Raw genomic sequence first — 20,061 nt, forward strand, 5'->3', positions numbered from 1 at the left:
TTTTTACAGCAAAACTTTTGACTAGTCATAGCAAAGAAACAGAGGTGGGATTGATAACAAAAATGACGGCTCTGCTCCAGCAGATCATACAGTGCAATGCAGAAACTATATCAGTGTTAGGCACATGCTTGACTGGTCATGTCTGCTTTGAAAAGGCTTTATTACATTGTGATTTAAGTTATAGAGCCACTGCATTACAGTTACCAGAGTGTCTCCTTGTGTAGCATTGAGCTGTGTGTAGTCAGAGATGACAATGGCCAGTAGATAGGTGGACATTTTCTCTGTACGCTCAAACTTGGTCTGTGTCACAGCTACTCCATCAATAGTTGTGTTGACAATATCTGAAAAGACACAAACACACAGCTAAACAATAATACATTTATTTAAATAGCAATGGCATGTAAATTAAAGTAACACTGTTACATTTCGGAAAAGGGATTTTAGGAGAATTAGTTTATGAACATTGGTTTATGTCTGTGATTCTCAGACAGACCCTCTGTGTCTCTGTTAGCACCAGTGGTGTATAAAGTACCCAAAAGCCATACTTGAGTAAAAGTAAAGATACCTTACTGGAAACCGACTCCAGTAAAAGTGAAAGTCACCTATTAAAATACTACTTGAGTAAAAGTCTTTAAGTATCTGATATTTACTGTACTTAAGTATCAAAAGTAGTTTTCTGATATTAAATGTACTTAAGTATTGAAAGTAAAAGTACAAGTAAATGCTGTTAATAAAAAAGCAAAGGGTCAGAATTTTGAGAATTAGGAAGTTTATTCTTTTAAGTGCTGTGGCCACCATGACCAAGGACAAGGAGTTGTGTTGAAAATAATTGGGTTGGCTGTGATCCATCCAGGAGCAACAATGTTGAACATCGTATATTGTACATAAGTATACTTTTGCATCTACTATGAACTATGGGCCTGATTTGAACACAACAGGCAAAGGTTTTGCTCAAGCTGAATCTGCAATTGGTCGACTGCTACCATCATAACTCGATCTGATCATCCACAAAATGACTCAAATATCAAAACATGATCAATACTAAAGTATTACAAAACGTAATGCTGCGCTCTCGTTAGCTAACTAGTGCTGCAGTGATTATAGCTATGATGACTCAAATCAACAACATCTCACAACTGTCAACACTTCCTCAGCTCACTATCGCTAGCGATCTGTCTACTACACTAATTCTCTCATTTGATTTACGATAGCTAGCGAACGTTAGCCTAACATACACCATGTATAGCTACATTAGAAGATCAGACACCTGTCCCCCCCCCCCCCCCCCCCAAGATATACTCTGTGCGAAACACTGCTAGATATCTGAACAGGTTTATGATCATTATGATAACTAAACATTAACGTTGCGGCTCATGGGATTCATCTTAATTTACCCCAATGTGTTTCCTGTGGTTGGATGGAGAATTTTTGAATGCCAATATTTCAGTAGCTTCGGGTAAGCATAAGAGGCACTTCATCCGGTACGAAGAATCTTTCACTCCAACATAAGAAAACATTTCTCGCAAATATGGCCACGGTGTTGGTCTTCGTCACCACCGTCGTTTGTTGCGGGAGCAGCAGGTGCTTCCATTTCTGCTTCCATCATGAAATCAGTCATCGTAGAGTGGAATTCTACTCATGTAGTCGCTCGCTAGCGAGCATCCTGGGCATCACTGGGAATCAAAAAACCGCGGCTTTGAGAGCACTTGTTTGCAGTTGCGCATTAACGTGATTAACCAATGATTTAACTTGCAAGCTAGGTCCACTGATTCACCAAACCTGCTTGCTTGCAGTCTGTGTTCCACCACAGTCCCCGACGTTGGTCTCATGATTCATTTTTTTTCTAAAGATAGATTTTATTTTGTAGCGAGTAACGAAGGTTTCAGGGGAAATGTATCGGAGTCAAAGTATCAGTTTTCTTTGCAAAATGTAGTGAAGTAAAAGTAAAAGTCAACAGAAATATAAATAGTAAAGTAAAGTACAGATATCCAAAAAAACGACTTAAGTACAGTAACGAAGTATTTCTACTTTGTTACTATACACCACTGGTTAGCACATAGAGCAGAGCTTACTCACGTGGCTCTTTGCCTGCTCCTTCCTCTACCCATGTGTTCTCTTTTTACAAGTAAGGTGATGCACGTAGCTTACTAGTAGCCTAAATTTAAAACATAAATTACATTACAGTCATTTAGCAGACGCTTTTATCCAAAGCGACTTACAATTCAGATTCTATCACAATTCTACACCGTAGGCACAGCTTCAGGAGAAACTTTGGGGTTAAATGTCTTGTTCAAGGACACATCAACATGCAACTAGTGGAGCCTGAGCCGGGGATCGAACCACAGCAGGGCCGTCTGATTGAAGGACGGCCCTGGTATCCACTTCGCCACAGTCGCCCCCGCATACTTACACTCTTGCAGATATTCACTTGAAAAATCTACCGGGCAGGCTACTGACTGAATTGCCATAGCAAGGTCAGGAACCCATAAAGCTGAGCACAAATATGAAGATGAGCACAATACATTTTTATCTGATTGTGAGAATTAGTGTTTTTTTGGAAACCCTCATGCTCGATATGCCAGACCAAAAAGACATGCAGTAAAGTGGAATTGTGAAGACATGTCTCAGAGATGTTGTTGCTATATTATTCAGTATCAGACCTGCACCTGTCTTCGCACACTGTTGAACAGAGAACAACTCGTTTGAAACACAGTTATGTACAGATCTTGAGATACGATATAGATACATATATAGCATATAGATAATATGCTGGTATCTGTGCATTGCTAGCGATGAGTCGTTCTGGATAAGCCACAGTTGGCAATATTTATATGGTCTGTGTCAGAAGACTGCACAATTAAGGAACATCTGTTAAAGTTATTTAAGCTATTAAAACATCTTCCTTAATTAACCTGTTTCTCTGACCCCAGGGTAATAATGGTGCTAACAGACAAAACCTCCATTTTACCTTATGACCTTATCCTATGGGATAAAGTCACAGAGGAGATACACCACATCCGAGTGTCAATCTTGTATCAATCTACGACCATCTACATTCCTGAGAAGCAGATAAGACAAAGAGACACATCCAATTGTGTCTAAAAGGGTTAGGAGGGGCTTGAAGGCATAAAACATCTCAACATGCTTAGAGGACATCCAGCCAACCTGAGAAGTACCTGAAGAAGCCTGTTCTTTCACTTTGGTTCTAATAAGCTACGACATAGACTGAACGACAGTGAATCCAGCACACAAGATCTCTCGCTGTTCTGCCGGTACTGCCTCGTTGTCCAGTAAATACCACAGAAACCCCAACCAACTGTCACCAGAGCGAGAGATGGAAGAATTGTCCAAACAATCTTTTAGGCGTTAACCAACAACATCCAACATGCAGAAATACCCCAAAAGAAACTGTGGCCACTCCTTCCAGCTAAACCCCATCAGCACCGTCGGCTGAAACTAAACTTGACCTGTTACTTGACCTAAATAAATTTGATGTCAGATGATTAATAAAGTAATGTTAGTTAATAAGTTAACTCCAGATACTAGGTGCTACAATATTTTGAGAAATTAATGAATGTTAATCAATAAACCTTATGCGGCGCGAATTAATCGCGCAAGTAGATTACATACAAAGTCTATGCACAGACGCGATGAGACTGGAGTGAGCAAATTTGCGAATTCGGGCGAAGTCGCGCAAATTCGCGTCACATGCCAAAACACCTCAAACACCCAAAAAATGGCATGACGTTTGCAGTTGTTGAATCAGGAAACAAATACTGTAGCCGTCTGTGTTCACCCCAGAGCTCTACGATACCTCATAACAGTAGAGACCGGACCAAACTATGTGTATACATGTGTGTGTATGTAAACCATATGGTACAAACAATGAACAGACGCTGCCGTATTTATGTCTAGATGACGTTATGTTGAGTGTTGATGGAGCTGCTACAATGTTAGCATAGCTTAGCACCGATCGATCTGAGTATTTTAAACGTTATTTATCTTGCGGAGAGAACTAACAAAACATTAATTCAGACTTTTTACAAATCGGCGTCATTACATAGTTATTTCGGCATCCATTTTTGTGCCTTTATTGCCGTTAAATCACAGCCAAATCAGTTTATTTTGTGTTCATGCAGCTGCAGTAAACAGCCAACGTGTGGCTCGCTAGACACAGTGAATACAGTTCGATGAAATCCACGGAGCTCCTCTGGACTATGTTATGAACCAGACATGACGGCGTTTAGTTTCCCGTGATATCTGTGACTTCCACAACACGTACTAAGCTAAAATAGAGGTTATTTTTTCCATGTTGATGGTGGACAGTTGAATGGTTTCCAGGGCGATAAGCCACGCCCCCTCTCCGGCGCGTCCAGCACGATTCACGCGAATGAACACAAATGGTTCCCGGCGAGACCGGCGGCGCGTTTGGTGTGAACACAGCATTAGTCCTAAAGTAGGATCTCTCTTTAATTAGAATATGAAATTGCTTCACAATCTTCCCTGATGGTTCTTAAACTCGAACCTGCTGAACAATGCAATTATCGTCAACCAACTAATTTAATCGTTGACATTAGTAAATGATAGCAGTCACTAATGCTACCTGGTCACATGTAATCCTCTCGTACATAAATGTTTCACTGTACACATTAATATATACCAAATTTATTGATTTGTTCTTTATTCATTTTAATCACCATGTCTTCATGTATTTATCTGTTCAGTAGTTTAGTATGTAGTTAATAGTTTAATCAACATTTCATTAATGAAGAATTTGATCATTTGATTTTCCTGTGTATGACATAAGTAGTTCACTGTACACCATGTCAATAACTCTGTCGCAACCCTGAGATCATGACACTTATTGATTAATATTAAATTGTAAAGTAAATTTAATGTGAAATTCTGTTATTTCAACTTATTGTGTCTGATAGCTGAAGCTGAGTGCCATCGCCCCCCTTCAATTGTTTACACCAATTCATGGGTTTAGTATCCATAATGTCATTATTGATTATTGTTTGATATATTGTTATTAATTAACTTGTCATTATTGAATCTGCTTCACGCAATATTGTTACATATATTGAGGCCCAAACGCTGGGAATTGAAATGTACAAATTGTTTTATTCTATGCTTATCGAGGCGAAGGACCGGCACTAAAAATATAAGCATGAGGTTTGATTCAGGCCCAAGTTTATCCCATTCTAGAATAAGAAATATACATGAACTAAAAATTGAAATAAGAAATAAGCACATTATGTAAATTGTACTACAAATATAGCATTAAATATGAAAAATAAGAAATTGTGTACATACAATATGTACACTACAATAGGCCTAAACAACCTTGTAATAATGCTAAAAAGGTGGATCTATGTGTAAAAATGCAAGAATAGTATAAATAAACCTGAATACTATTCCAATGTACATCATAAGGAGATGGGATTTTAACATGATAGTAAACAGAGTAGAATTATTATTAAACTGGAGTATTACTTGCTTAGATTCTCAGCTGGTGGCACATATGACTTAATGTGGTGCACTGTGATGCAGCTCGGCTTGTTGCATGTCTGTTGTTACTTATTTTGTGTTATTAAGTCCTTATTTTGAGGTGTGAAATTAAATTTGCCACCGGGACACCGATTTATCCAATGGTGGTGGTGGTTCTCAATCAGGTTTGCCGACCACCAGATAATAGTAAAAGAAGACGGCTGTGGCCTAATTTGCTCCATGCTACTTGTGAGAATCTGCATACTATACACTTATAGAGATGGTCTTGGCAAGTGTGATGGCTGCTGAGTGTCCCAGTCCACTGGTTGTGAACCCACTCTGAGAGCTGCTGAATACGTCCGAGTGTCTATTTTAGCAGCCTCAGACCCTCTGTGGTAGCCTTGTTCGATTAGCTGACCCGTTAGCACTTCTGCCCCCAACCAGCAGAAAAATGATATAGAAAAAGTAGTGTGAGCTACTCAAGTTGTTGTCAAATAGAAAAAATAAATAAAAGTGCTTATGTCCTGTTGAGGACATCTCCCTGTAACCTGCTCTTGCAACATTAACTCTCATAGCTGCTCCCAGTACCTGCACTGTTTCAGCTTCTCCTCTCCATCTCTGCACTGAGGAACTTATGTCCTTATTTAACACCTCAATGGAATTGTCTCAGTACTTGTCTTGCTAGATCTTACTTCTGCATTCAACACCATTGACCATGAAATCCTGGAACATTTAATGGGCATCAAAGGAACTGCATTAAGCTGGTTTAAGACCTATAAATCACATCGATTCCCAGTTTGTACTGGTATATGTGGCCAAAATTAGTCGCAGAGTTCCAAGTGATGTGCTTGTACCAATTCTATTCAGCATAGAATGCTTCCTTTAGGCAACATTATCCTTGCCTTCAGGATATAAAAACCTGGTTGACCGACAACTTCCTGATGCTGAACTTGAAGTTATCCTACTAGGCCCTGAACACCGAAATCAGTTATCTAATGATGTAGTTTCTCTAGATGGCATTGCGCTGGCATCCAGCACCACCGTAGAGAATCTCAGCGTTATCTTTGATCAGGATTTGTCCTTTAACTCCCAGATAAAACTAATTTCAAGGACTGCTTTTTTCACCTACATAACATTTAAAAAATCAGGCACATCCTGTCTCAAAGCGATGCAGAAAAATGAGTTCATGCATGTTGGGGAAAATCTAAATGACTAATAATAAGTGTGCTTACAAAGTCTGGTGTCCTTATGTGTCCTCGGTGTGTGAACTTCCTCTGACATTAAGCGCCACAGCTGTTTAGTCTATCCAAAAGAATGCTCAGCACTGCTTGTAATGGTAAATAAAGTTGTAGACGGCGTCAATGATGATGTATTCTGATTATAAAAGTGACCTTTGTACTAGAACAAATGGTTAAAGTGTCCAGTTACTTAGAATATGCTGTATGAAGGCAATTCGTGTGTGTTATGCTTTTGTGACGTATTGCCTGAGACACTGATGTTTACTTAGTATAAATATCCGAGGCTCGGGAACAGATCTCCGAGCAGCCTTGATCCATGTATACTGTATGTGAATCAACTCTGTCTCCTTCTTGCAAGAATAAATGTCCTGTTTAATGATTGTTACCACGGCTCGAGTGAATTTTTCCTAACAATGCATTTTACTTCTAGACTAGATTACTGCAACTCCTTATTATCAGGCTGCTCTAATAAGTCTTTTAAATCTCTCTAGTTGATCCAGAATGCTGCAGCTCGTGTACTAACAAAAACTAAGAAAAGAGATAATATTACTGCTGGATTAGCTTCTCTGCACTGGCTCCCTGTAAAATCCAGAAATCGTGATTGTTCTGGCACCGTCATATCTTCAGGAGCTTATAGTACCCTATTACTCCTCTAGAGAGCTGTGCTCCCAGGATGCAGGGTTACTTGTGGTTCCTAGAGTCTCAAAAAGTAGGATGGGAGTCAAAGCCTTCAGCTAGTATGCTCCTCTCCTGTGGAACCAACTTACACTTTCAGTAGCTGCGCTTTCCCAGAGTTGTTGTGCTTTCTCGCTTTGCAGGTTTTAATGGATCATGGTTATACCTGCACCGTGGTTGTGTCTTCTGTTGTGGCACTGCTGACACCCACTGCTACCATGATTCTAATTATTATTCGTCATGTGTGTCTTACCAGTACTGCTACCTCTTCCTGAGGTTTCTTCCTTTATTTCCTGTTAAGGTGTTTTTTGGGAGTTTTTCCTGTTCCGATGTGAGGGTTTACAGTTCAGTTTTATACCTAGACGACTGAACCACTCCTGTGCACAGAGCTATCTTTTTCCCATTTTAAAGGAACCATCTTTGCTAAAATGCTAAATACTCAGTGAACTTATGAACAAAGCCAATAGTAGACATTTAAATAATAGCTTCCTGGGTAATGCTTCTTCATGCTGAACTGGTTGGCCAGCTAGGACATAGAAGATGCCTTGTAATTCATTTTATTCTTCTGTGTTCCCACTTGAGTTTATTGCAAAATGAACCATCAGTATTTTTAAATTGCATTTAAAGGAGCTGTATCTAATATGTTGAACAGTAACATAGCAGCAAACAACTATTGTCTATGTAAATATATGGAGGAGTAATGTCTACCTGAGCTGAGAATGAAGTCTCTCCCTCTGTGTGTTGTTATCAGAGCTTCTCGCTTCTTCGCTTTGTTGACGAAGGTTACAGCTGATAGTCATGCAAGCTTAGCACCACCATCCGGTTCCCCCTCAGGTAAACACTGTTAGCTCTGTCAGCACTTTTTTTGTAGTTTGCACTGTTTGTGCTGTTAGCACCATTAGCTGTGAGCTGCTGGCTCGCCTACACCATTTTGAGAGCTGTTGAGAGGCAACCACAATGCTTCAAATTGTGTGCAGTGCACCATCTTGATAAAGTCAACTTTGTGTAATTTTGCCCCATAGCTCTTCATGTATGTTTTTTCATTAATTTGAATTTTTTATTTTCATTCACTTAGCTTTATGTCTTTTCTGTTTTATAAACTTTTAATTCACTTTTTTTGTTAGTACAAAACAATATGTATTATATTTTTGGAGGGCATGGACCAACAACTGTGTATATCAGTGGCGGGCTGTGCATTTTATACCCGGGCCTTCTGTGCTGTCCTACTACAGTTATTTGTTTCTAGGGGTGTAACAATACTCGCTTACGAACTGAACAATACGTTTGAATAATACTAGTGCATTTGGAAAATGCAGAAGCTTACGTTGTGGGAAATATAATGTTTTCAGTGGACTAACAGACAATGGGCTGTGTGACCTTTTGAACCCAGAACAATAACAAAAAACAGCTGAAGCCCCGCGTGTGTTCAGGGAGGCTAAACTAAACTAGCTTAGCGGGGAAACAACAGCGGCACACAATCTACGAACTCTCCCCGCAGCGTTTAGCTGTTCCCTACTGATTCAAACAGGCTAAAGCAATCGCTACATAATCCCCATTTCTCTAGACCATCATGCTTGCTTTATAAAAAGAAAAGAACAGCCCGAACAGATTCAATTGTCCGGACAATATCCCTGCGCATGACGGGATGCTTCGTAATTAACGGACAATGCATATAGTCCAAATCAATGTAATTAACACAATGACAAGACCAAACTCACAAGAACCAGTCACATATATTTATATGACAACAAAGCAACAACTGCAGCGCTAGAGCACGAGCCATTCATATTATTCATAAAAACGACACCATAGACATATTAACACAGTAGTACTGCAGATGTAAAAAACAAAAGCAGTTGACTTACCACAGCTGCTGTTCACTTAAAGTCAGTAACTCCCAAATTAATTTCTCCTCCATCTAAAGCCTTGAGTGTTAAAAAAACAAAGCTAGGTTAAAAAGAAAATCTACACCAAGCAAAACGCTAAAAATGTCATAACTTCTCTTACATATGTTTCAACCTGAACTCTTACTAAACACTAAGATCTGCTAGCTAGCTCTCTGTTTGACAAAAGTCACGCTGGCCCACTGACCAATCACGGCGCACGTTAATGCAGACGTACTTAGCAGGCTACCTCGATACCACTGTCACGTCAAAGAATACGCCCAACATGTCAAACTAAAGATCTGATTGGTTGAAGACTATGACAATCAACAACCGTCCCCATTTAGTTAATCTGCAAAGGCTCTCTAGCGGGCATTGGGCCTCTCTCCTTACATAGAGACATAGGGGCTGAATCTGATTGGATAAAAGCTCTCCTTAAAACAAGCTGTGCTGGAAGCAGAGCCACAGAGGAAGACAGGAGCTGTGCAATGAGAAAAATATAAAAAATAATTCTAATACATGTAGTGTATTTATGAAAAATTATTAAATTATAAAATAGCTATAACTTTGTGATTCTGTTTAGGCCAACAGAGAAGGCTTAGCTGGTCCTGACGGCCCACCACTGGTCTATATATACTCTATATACATACATATGCATATGTGTATATTTAATGTTATCTAATTTGGAGGAAAATAAAACAAAACTTAAAAAAATTTGATTATGCAGCTCAATTTACACAGTTGTCGTCTACAAGGTAGGACTGATAAGATTTGGTAGTAATCCAGGATCTAGTTGATTATATTTTAGTGGTGCAAATTCACCCCAGAATTTGCATGTTATTAAATTACCAAGAACTGACCAACATAACCTTAACCTCGGCCTTAGAGGGCCTTAGACCCAAGATGTAGTAGCCTGCCGCTCCATATCTGTTTGCATGCAAAATAGTGATTGAAATTTTTGACCGTAGATTTATGCAAATACAGCTCTGTTTTGATATATGTGGACTCCACTAACCTATTTCCATCCCATTGGACAGGGCTACAGTTCCAGGGGGATGGATGAGAGTTATATAGAAAACAGCTTTCATTGCTGGCTCATCAAAACACGGGAAGGTCTTTCTGGCATGAGTTGGATGCATCTGAGAGGTGGCAACAATCCTGAAAATGAGCAAAACGTTCTGAACACAGTGCCTATTAACACAATGTACAGATTTGAAATTAGCTTACTAAAACTAAATATAGATATCAGGAACACAGAATAGAGAACTTACTTTAGCACTCCACCTTCTTCATATTCACTCCTGTAAAAGCCTTCCAAGTCATCAGCTAGTTCTCCACTGAACTCAGTGTACAGCTGATACTTCTGTTTGTGAGTTAATTTACTATTCAGCTGGATAACCAGATACTGGGTCTTAGTCTGCAGCCAGGAGGACTTAATACTGGGAGCCGAACCACCATCTGGGGAAGAAATAGAATTGATGGGAAAAAAAGTGACATGGGATTATTATGCAAAAATAACCCCCAAATCTAACTTTTTCTTTTACTTTGTTTGAGTATGTCTTGCACATTCATTTGTGACATGCGTGAAGCTGTATTCATGACAGATTCACCTTAAAATGTGTTAAACTTGCAGGTTGCTTCAAGGAGCCGGAATGCATGTGACGTCAAATTTAGTTGAAGGACAATAACAATAACATGTCTTCTTTAAAATGTCTTAGTTTTTTTATGAAAATTGGTCAAATCTCAAAGCAACAAGCCTAAATGAGGCAATATCCAGCCTTCCATCCACCCCTCTATCCATCCGTCCATTCATTTTCTCCGAGCTCCCTTAGGATTTGTCTGAGCTCCTCACCTTATCTCTAAGACTGAGCCAAACCAGCCTATGAAGGAAACTCATTTTGGCTGCTTGAATCCATGCTCTCACTCCTGCAGTCACTACCTAAAGCTCATAACCATTTGTGAGGGTAGAAATTAAGCTCTAGCGTAAGTTCCGTCAGGAAGACTATACTCTTGCATGTCTATGCCCGTAGTAGTTATTTCCTTGCTGTCATTGTTCGGGGCTGTCAATCATGATATCAGCTGTTTAGATCAGCTGGTCTCTTCTATCCAATAGCACAACACAATGACATTGTTAGCCTATCATGTTGCTGCCATCTCTTTTAAATATGATTGTCTCTCTACCTTCATTACGTTCATGCTGCTGTTACGCACCCCTCTACCTCCACCCAATCTTCATCGAATCCATCATCTTCATCAACTCATCATTCTATCAGCCACCACCAGTGTCTGGACTCCACGGGGGGATGTTCTGTCTGTATATATAATATTTTAGTTATTGTGGATTTTTCACTTTTTTACTTAGTTAATATTCTTTACTGTTTTATTACTTATTTACTTATTTATAATACCTGTTTTGATCTTGTTTTTTACTATGTCATTCTTGTTTGCACTATTCTGTATGCTGCTGTAATCCTGTGAATGTCCCCGCTGTTAAAGGATTATCTTAACTTATCTTATCTTGCTGCAGCTCAGGGCAGATGATTACAAATCTCCCTGTAAGTCCAAGCGCCAAAGACTCTGTCAAGACTTTATTATCACATATCATCTGTTAATAATAAACAATTATCTTTTCTTCATCTAACTTTTCTCTCCTGATTGAAACTGGACTGGTAAACAAAAAGCTTTGCCTTCCAGCTCAGCTCCCTCTTCACCACAACAGTCCACATCACTGCTGATGCCGCACCAACCTGCCTGTCCATCACACAGTCCATTTTACCTTTACTCAGGAAGGCTGCAAGATATCTAAACTCTTTTGCTAAAGGCAATAATTCCACAACGCACAGCACTCAACCGATTTTCGGCATAGAACGATGGCCTTAGATCTGGAAGTGCAGATTCTCATCCCGACCACTTCCCACTTAGCTGCTTGGTTATATATGAAACAGATGGCTCATGGCAATAGCCCTGGTACCCACTGGTACTTCCATGATTCCCCATGATTGCCTTCTCCAAGTCCACAAAACACATGTATATTGGATGGGCAAACTCCCATGACCCCCCAGCAACCATACAGGTGTAAAGAGTGGACCAGGGCCAGGACGGAATCAGCATAGCTCCTCCTCGATCTGAGGTTCGACAATCAATCACACCCTCATTTCCACCAACCTGGAATAAACTATCCAGGTGTGGTTGAGCAGTGTGACACTCCTGACCTCCACTGAAGAGGTGTGTCGGCCAAGACAGCCCAACAATGTCCAGAGCTCCATCTCAGAACGAATCTCATCCTCACCTGCTTCCTCGCCACTGAGGAGCTTCTTGACTGTGTTCATGTTTTCTTTGCTAGCTTTAGTCTTTCTGTGTGTGTGTGTGTGTGTGTGTGTGTGTGTGTGTGTGTGTGTGTGTGTGTGTGTGTGTGTGTGTGTGTGTGTGTGTGTGTGTGTGTGTGTGTGTGTGTTTCTGTACTGTACCTGCAGCGATGAGCCTGGCCATGTGTGTGTTGTCCAGCTTGGTGTAGTTGAGTTTGTTGGAGTGGATCAGGATCATATTTGTTTCTTTCACACACTCAAACTCCATAGTGGATTGGCCTGGTGAATGCATTAGCGAAGACATTACATTACATTCAACATCAATTCAATTTGATTGGATTTGTATAGGCCAATGTCACGAATCACAAATCACAAAAACAACCTCTGTCCCTAGACCGTTGCATTAGATAAGGAAAAACTCCCCCCAAAATAACTTTGATGGGGGCTTGTCATGGCGTGTCCCTGGTGTGTCTAGAGACCCCCAAAGTGTAAGAAAACATCTTCCTTTCTCTTTTACAAGATTTGTCCACTGTACTGAGAGTACTGAAGCACCTCCTTGCGCCTCTGCTCTGCATCATGACGTACACCAACTGTCAGGGCAGCATGCGCTTCATCCCGCTGCTCGTACATTCAAGAAGAGAATCTAACCGTGGCAGCTCCCACGGCACATAGATGCACTGTCTCAGCTGGACGTATCAATGGCTGTGATCCCGGCCGCTGAACAGGAGCACTTAGAAAGGTTAGAAAATCAGGTAATTCCTTTCATCTGCCAACCAAAGAGTCATTTATTTTCTATTAAGTCCAGACTTGATGACTGCAATGCTTTTTAATTTGGTGTCAGCAAGCAAAACATTCAGTTTCAGTCATAGCAGCTGAGAGGAGAGCCAGGGCCTGCAGAGCCAGTCAGGCTCCGCACAGGCCCTGTAGCATTCTGCTGCAGCAATCTGCTTAAAACCTCTTGAACCCTAAGCCTATTTTTAGGCCTCTGCTCGAAAATTGCATACCCATACTCAAGAGAGTGTAAATCTCTAACTACAAGGTCTATTTGAATAATATATATTATTCTAATAACAGAAACACTTGTGAGATTTATTCAGATGGGTAAATATTGTGTATATGTTACTGGTTAATAGTAAATGAAGATGGCACACAGCTCAAATTGAAAATTGTCAGGTTCGCCTGGGAAAAAAAGCAATTTTATTGTTAATATTTTTTTGTATGAGGCCCTGGCTAGCCTAAAAACTCTCCCAAATTATAGCAAAACAGGTCAGGAGTCTCTAAAAAAATTTGACTTTGATAGAGTAAAGAATAAAATAGTTAGAGCGGTTTCAGTACAGAGAATTTAGACGAGGACATCATTTTGGAACCAGGTGTTCCAGCTGTTCCATTGTAATTGTATATACTATATAACTATATGTTTCACTTGTTTTATCAATAATATTGTTCAAATATCCAAATCCAGCAGTTTGGCATCATTTTGAGAGCCAGAATCCTCTCTAAGGCTGTAAACCATGGATGATTCTCATCTGAGCTCCAGTCTTCATGTGTGTGTTGGGAGCTCAGACAGCCTATGATTGGTCCATTTTCAAAAATCACACCATTTTAGATGTTTCAGAGTCTCAGTAGTGAGGGGATAGAAGCTTGGTTTTGATTGACAGTCTTTAGCCCGTAAAAATCAAAGACACGCCTTCCAACCCCGTGCGTAGAATTCCATTCACCCAAAGCTTACCCCCCTTTCCCTGGGCCTTCTCCGGAGTGCGAAGCACGCCGACTCATGGCCAAAAATACGTGATATTGTGTACAATCTTCTTAGTTAGTTAGTATAATGGTGTATAATTGTGTTTACAGTGTGTAAAATGGTTTACATGATTAAGTTGCTCAGAATTTCTTCTTTAATTTGGTATATATGGAAGTTCGGTTCCGAATCTCGGAACCGAACTCGTTCGGGTCCAAGAGGTTGTGAATGATTCTTAGCAATACATAAGACTGCAGTAATAATAAAGTACAGGGACTTGTACTGCTGCTGCAGCACTGCATAAAACATGAACGGTCCAACATCCATGATAGCTTTCTCGCTGCATTGTACTGTTTGTGCAGAGCTGCAGTGATAAATAAAAACTGTAAGAAGATGAAAAGCCTTTTTTCCTGGGTGGGCTCGGCCATCAAGCTTTTGGTTTAATAATACACTATATTGCTTGATCTTTATTATAATAATGAGATGTTTAAATGTTGCTGACATCCACAGTTAAAGACTCGAAAGCAATGCTTCTACAAGAATTGCTGTAAATAAGCAGCGTTAATCACCTGTAAAAATGTAGAGGCCAGTGTTTGGGTCACAGCTGAGACGAGGCCACAGGGTGACGTTGTAGTAGTCAGGGACCAGATCAGTGGGGAGACGGTAGCTGCAGGGGAGAAATTCTAAGATCACTGAAAGGAATCAAACTATGTATTTACTGTATGTATTTGTGCTATAACAACATCCAGCAAAGTCCACTTCTTTAATTGCTAAGCAACAGTCACAATTCATTCAACCATAAGCGCTGTAAAGACAGTGTGAACATGGGTTGTTTTTTATCACAGTGCTCCTGCTTATTCCTAAAGTACATCCCAAGTCCCTTATTTGACATTTTCTCACTTCTCGATCCTCACTTAAAGTAGTTCTGGTCCACCATGATGAGGGCCGTTCCAAAGTTGTTATTTCTGATCTGAGGATCGAGGATCGAGGAGAGATCTCTGAGCAGCCATGAGCGAGGACACACGAGAACAGCCTACCAGGAAGTCTTTTAACTGCTGACACACCCCCTCATTGGATATCAGTAATTTGATTGGACGCTGCAGCTGATCAGACTGATCTGATATCTCAGGGGTATTTCCAAAAGATCCAGATTGAGTAAATCTCCTCGTGCAAAGGTCCGGAACATTACAATAATATCTAACTTGTGCCATATATATATATATATATATATATATATATACATATATATATATATATATATATATATATATATATATATATATATATATATATTCAAGAAGCCTAACGTCTCTGTTTAGTAAACAACTGTCAAATCAAATAAAGAATCAATTATATTTTAAAAATTATTATTCTCAGTTTAAAAATGTAACTAGATGGATTCTAAATAATACATAGAAATACATAAATAAATGTTCTTCTCATTTCAAGTAAAATGAGGGCTGGATTAAAGAATAACTGATACAACAGAAAGCTTTTGAAAAACGTGCATCTTAAAATAAAGTAATTCAATTCAAAAATCAATTTCACTGATTTGTCCTGCAGCTTTAAATTCAGTTTATTCAGGTGTGAAGTGATGTCAATCAAAAAAGCCACAATATTATATTTGTCTCATCTTCTAATAAGATAAATTAGTGAGCATGGACTTTATCTGTGATTATTAAACCACTTGTTTCAGCTCTATTCTCTCTGTTAACATCATTGGACAGTGAATTCATGTGTTAGATTCTGATCATATCGGGCTCTTAGCTTTATTTTCTGTGTCTTCATTTCAGATGTGAGTGGGTACGTTTACTCAATATGAGACATACTGTGTTTAAACTGCCTGTGGTAAGAATTCACCTCTGTGAGTCTGTCCATTCTTGGTTAGAGACCACTTTTCTCTCTTTAGAGATCGTCTTGTGAATTATCTTCTTGTACACACGTAAATGTTCTCCTGCTCTTCTTACTATTTCCTCGTGTCTTCCCGGTGTGTCACGGTGTGTGAACCTCTCACTCAAATCAGGAAACTTGTCAGAATACTCATATTTGATTGGCTGAGCTGCATCACGTGATGTGATTTACAACACATTGGTCGGTGTGTTTCCTGCACCGCTGAACAAGTGTCGTGAAGGCTGGAAAAGCTGCGCCGGTTAAAACAGAAGCGCTCTGTCAAAATGTAATAATTCTCAATTATCTATCGGTTTTAGGTCCTGGGTCCGGATACAACGGCGTTTGGGTCCGGATCTGGACCGCGGTCCACCAATTAGTGACCCCTGGCCTAGGATTTATTGATCCAATTATATTTCTCATTCATGTTGTATTGCATCATTTTTCACCATCCTGTGAGGCACATTGGATCTTTGTCTGCACTTTTAACTATAACCAGCAAATTCTGTATTCTGTATTATCATCCTTCAACAGTTTGCTGAAACAACGTCCTACCTGTCCCAAGGAGCTGTGACATCATCACCATCGCCTCCTCCTGTCAGGGCAATAGTCCACAACGTGACAATGGTTGCCATAGAGACCAGAGCTATAATTACGGACGAAATACAAAACTTGCTGACTCTGAAGCTTTTCTCCATGGCCTAAAAAACAGCACAGACGTCCCACAGATAGATCTATACTGAATCACTGTGAGGAAACCAGTTGACTAAAAGTACTTCCCTCTTTAGTGGCAGACTGCTGCAATGCACATGCTACTTAAAACTAAGCATGGCCAGTTCGCTTACTTTCAGATTGCACAGAATGAAAAACAGAAGATAATGCCAGCATTTAACTGCTGAGCCCCCCCCTCCCCTCCCTCTCCCCTCCCTCCCTCAACCAAGTCCTCTCACCACCAATGGATGATATATTGACCAAACAGCCCTCATGGGAATGGTGGAAGTGGAGACTGTTGATGACCACCTGCTTAGAAGTGATCGATAAGAGTGATGAATTGCCTACAATAATGTGAGTGGATGTTCATATAGCAGTCATAAAACATTGCATGTCTGCTGAGATTTCACTTGTGTATGACGTAAAGAATTTATTGTCTTTGTGTCCAAAGGTCAAACCGTCTGTCAATGAGACAGCTTCATTTCAAGATGGTTTTATTCATATTCTTCATAGATCTTATAATGAAGGCAGTGGCAATCAGTAAATTAATAGAGTTAGAGAAATGGTAGTTTATTAAGTACACAGTATACTTTAAGTGTTTAGATATCTTGACCCAAACGAGGACATGAGAGCATGACATAGTGAAAACACCAGATGTGTTTTGTTTGTGGTTCAAAAGACTAGTTTGATTGGTGGAAAGTGACATAAGGGGGTGAACTTTGACTATAAAAGTAAGCTGTGAAAAGTAATACATTGGATTTGTTGAACTTGTTGAATGTTGGCTTGTGCTTATTAAAACACTTCCCGCTGGGTTGCAAACTTCAATTCGCCGTCTCTTCTCGTCATTTTGCCACAACATAATTGCTGCCCAACGTGAGGGAATCACGCTATACAGTATATTTCTGTATAGCGTGATTCTTGCTTGTGTGATAGAGTGGGAGTGTCTGGGGTCCCCTCAACGAAATCCACGCTCTTTGGCAGAGGAGGAGAGAGGCAGGTTGATGTTACCGGATAAAAAACTAAAAGTTGAAATGTTGAAATGATTCAATTTGATCTCCAGCTGTAAAAACAGAGCTCTCTGTAGAAGAGGCGTGTGCGGCACTGTGTTGGCCGGACGCCTGGATATGTGGATAAGCGAAAACTCGGAGCGCTCCGTGAATCTCTCAAGCTCAAGAGACCTTTTGTGTGCTGATGATAAAGCGATTTCTGTAAAAAAGGTTAAAGAACTCCATTGGGAGTATGATATGTAGGTCCTGCAAAAAAAACCTCCTCTATGGAGGCCTTCTCAGAGCTCGTGAGGAGTAAAAAAAGACTGGCTTAGATTTACATATAATAAACTAGAATATAGGGAATCTGTTAAGAGTGGTTCCTGTCTTAGGCAGGAAGCTACGCTGACAAGAGACTCTTGTGCAGAAATCTAATGAGCAGGACAAGCAATATCTGATTAATAGACAATAAATAATAATACAGTTTTGAAACTTGTATTTGGTACATAGCCGTGATCGACTGTAACCATACTGACATTACTAACAAAGATACCGTAAAGGAGAGCTTGATAAAGGGAAGAGATAAAACTCCCTATAAAAAACCCTCTGTAAAGATTAATGAGCCTCTGCTGCGGAAAAATGGTCGGGTGAAACAAAGAGGACATTTGTAACTGTGTGACAAGCAGCCCAACAATAAGAATCTCTCTTTAACAAAGACTTGAGTACAAGCAATTACAAATAAAGTTGACACATTGTCAAAGTCTGACATTAGAAAAAGAAGATAAAAAACAAAGACCTGAAAAAAACCGAGTGGCAGACTGAGACTGCTGACTATTGATGATCCATACACCCGGGTGGCTTTGCATGATTATGAGCTATTGGCATGTGTTTGGTTGTTTTCCCAGTGATAACGCTTTTGCAACAGTTTAACCAAGCCTCTGTAAAACCTCTCATAAGAAATATATAGCATTGTGCAGGGTGCATATAGCAAATATGTTGTGACGGTAGACATTTTGTTGTGATTTTATTGAGTTGCTCTGGTTACAAAGAGACTCAACAGTAGTACACAAGCTCAAAGCTTCCAAACCTTATAGTTTAACTTGTCAATTAGAGTGTATGAAGTTAGTAACACTAGTGTCGTAGAGGTTGTATAATTGTAAAGCTTAAAGTAGTTTTTTCTTTTTCCCTCTCTGTTAAAAAATAGTCGGGGTGAACTGGCGTTTTTTGTTCATTAAGTTTTCTCATGTATCCCAGGGAGCAAACATTTATTAAAGGTATTTTGGTTGGCTTGATTAATGTGTTCAAAGAAAAAATAAATAAAGTTTGTTTCAACCTATCTGCATATATCCCGAGCTATACTGTGTCCAGATCCTATTCTGTCTGCAGGAGGAGAAAAAAGAAAAAGTTCAAGCTCCGTGTACTTGGTGGTGGCTGGACGCCCAGATGTGTGTGAGTAAACTCAACTTATAGCCAGTATAAACTCTTGTGCTACCTCCCTAGTGTATGATTGGCTGTACGCCCAGATGTTGGGGCCTTACAGGCTCGCTCTCTCTGTACAGAGAGGAGTAGAGTTGTCATACATACAGACATTGATCATACATAGTTCCTAAATAATCAGAGGAAGAGTGGCGACAGTTGATGGAAAGAGGTTGTAGAGAACACAGGAAGGATTGTTGGTTGCAATTGGTGCATCTCAGAATATAATAGGAATATAAATACTTGGATGATAGAATTTCTTACAAATTGTTTAAGTTGTTTGATTATTGTGTGTTATGAACCTCACTGATATGTTGTCCCCCTATAACAGTTCAACAGAGATGGAGGTCCGATGTCTGTGTTTGACCTCACCATGTTGATGTTAACATTCCCTAGCTAGCTACAACATCGATTATGTGATCATATGAGGAGCATATGTAAACCATTTTGGGTATTTCGATAAATTGTAAATACTTTAATGGCCATAGGAATGGCCAGAGGGGGGAGTTGTTGTGGCAATTTATCATGTTCTGTTAGCTATAACTTCTATCACAGACGAGGACATCCGAACTCATCCAATGTAACAACTACCAGTACTCCAACCTTAAGAGCCGTAAGAGCCCAGACGGTGGCTCAGCCGTCCTGGAGGAGAGCCAGAAACCATGAATCAGATGA

General features: G+C 39.9%; 1 protein-coding gene across 1 annotated transcript in view; it reads right to left on the reverse strand.

The window, feature by feature from the left end:
- LOC306698650 (aminopeptidase N-like) overlaps positions 1–17,058 on the reverse strand; it is a 32,575-nt gene extending 15,517 nt beyond the window's left edge. Inside the window, exons 1-6 of the mRNA XM_079163066.1 lie at positions 16,769–17,058; positions 14,896–14,993; positions 12,754–12,870; positions 10,558–10,744; positions 10,302–10,444; positions 205–341 (exon numbers count right to left, since the gene is read on the reverse strand). Of these exons, the coding sequence (XP_079019192.1) occupies positions 205–341; positions 10,302–10,444; positions 10,558–10,744; positions 12,754–12,870; positions 14,896–14,993; positions 16,769–16,911 (825 nt within the window). The 5' untranslated portion in view covers positions 16,912–17,058. The remainder of the gene's footprint in view (positions 1–204; positions 342–10,301; positions 10,445–10,557; positions 10,745–12,753; positions 12,871–14,895; positions 14,994–16,768) is intronic.
- Between the last annotated feature and the right edge of the window lie 3,003 nt (positions 17,059–20,061).

This window comes from Pholis gunnellus (genome assembly GCF_910591455.1).
Source record: "Pholis gunnellus genome assembly, chromosome: 7".
Classification (NCBI taxonomy): domain Eukaryota; kingdom Metazoa; phylum Chordata; class Actinopteri; order Perciformes; family Pholidae; genus Pholis; species Pholis gunnellus.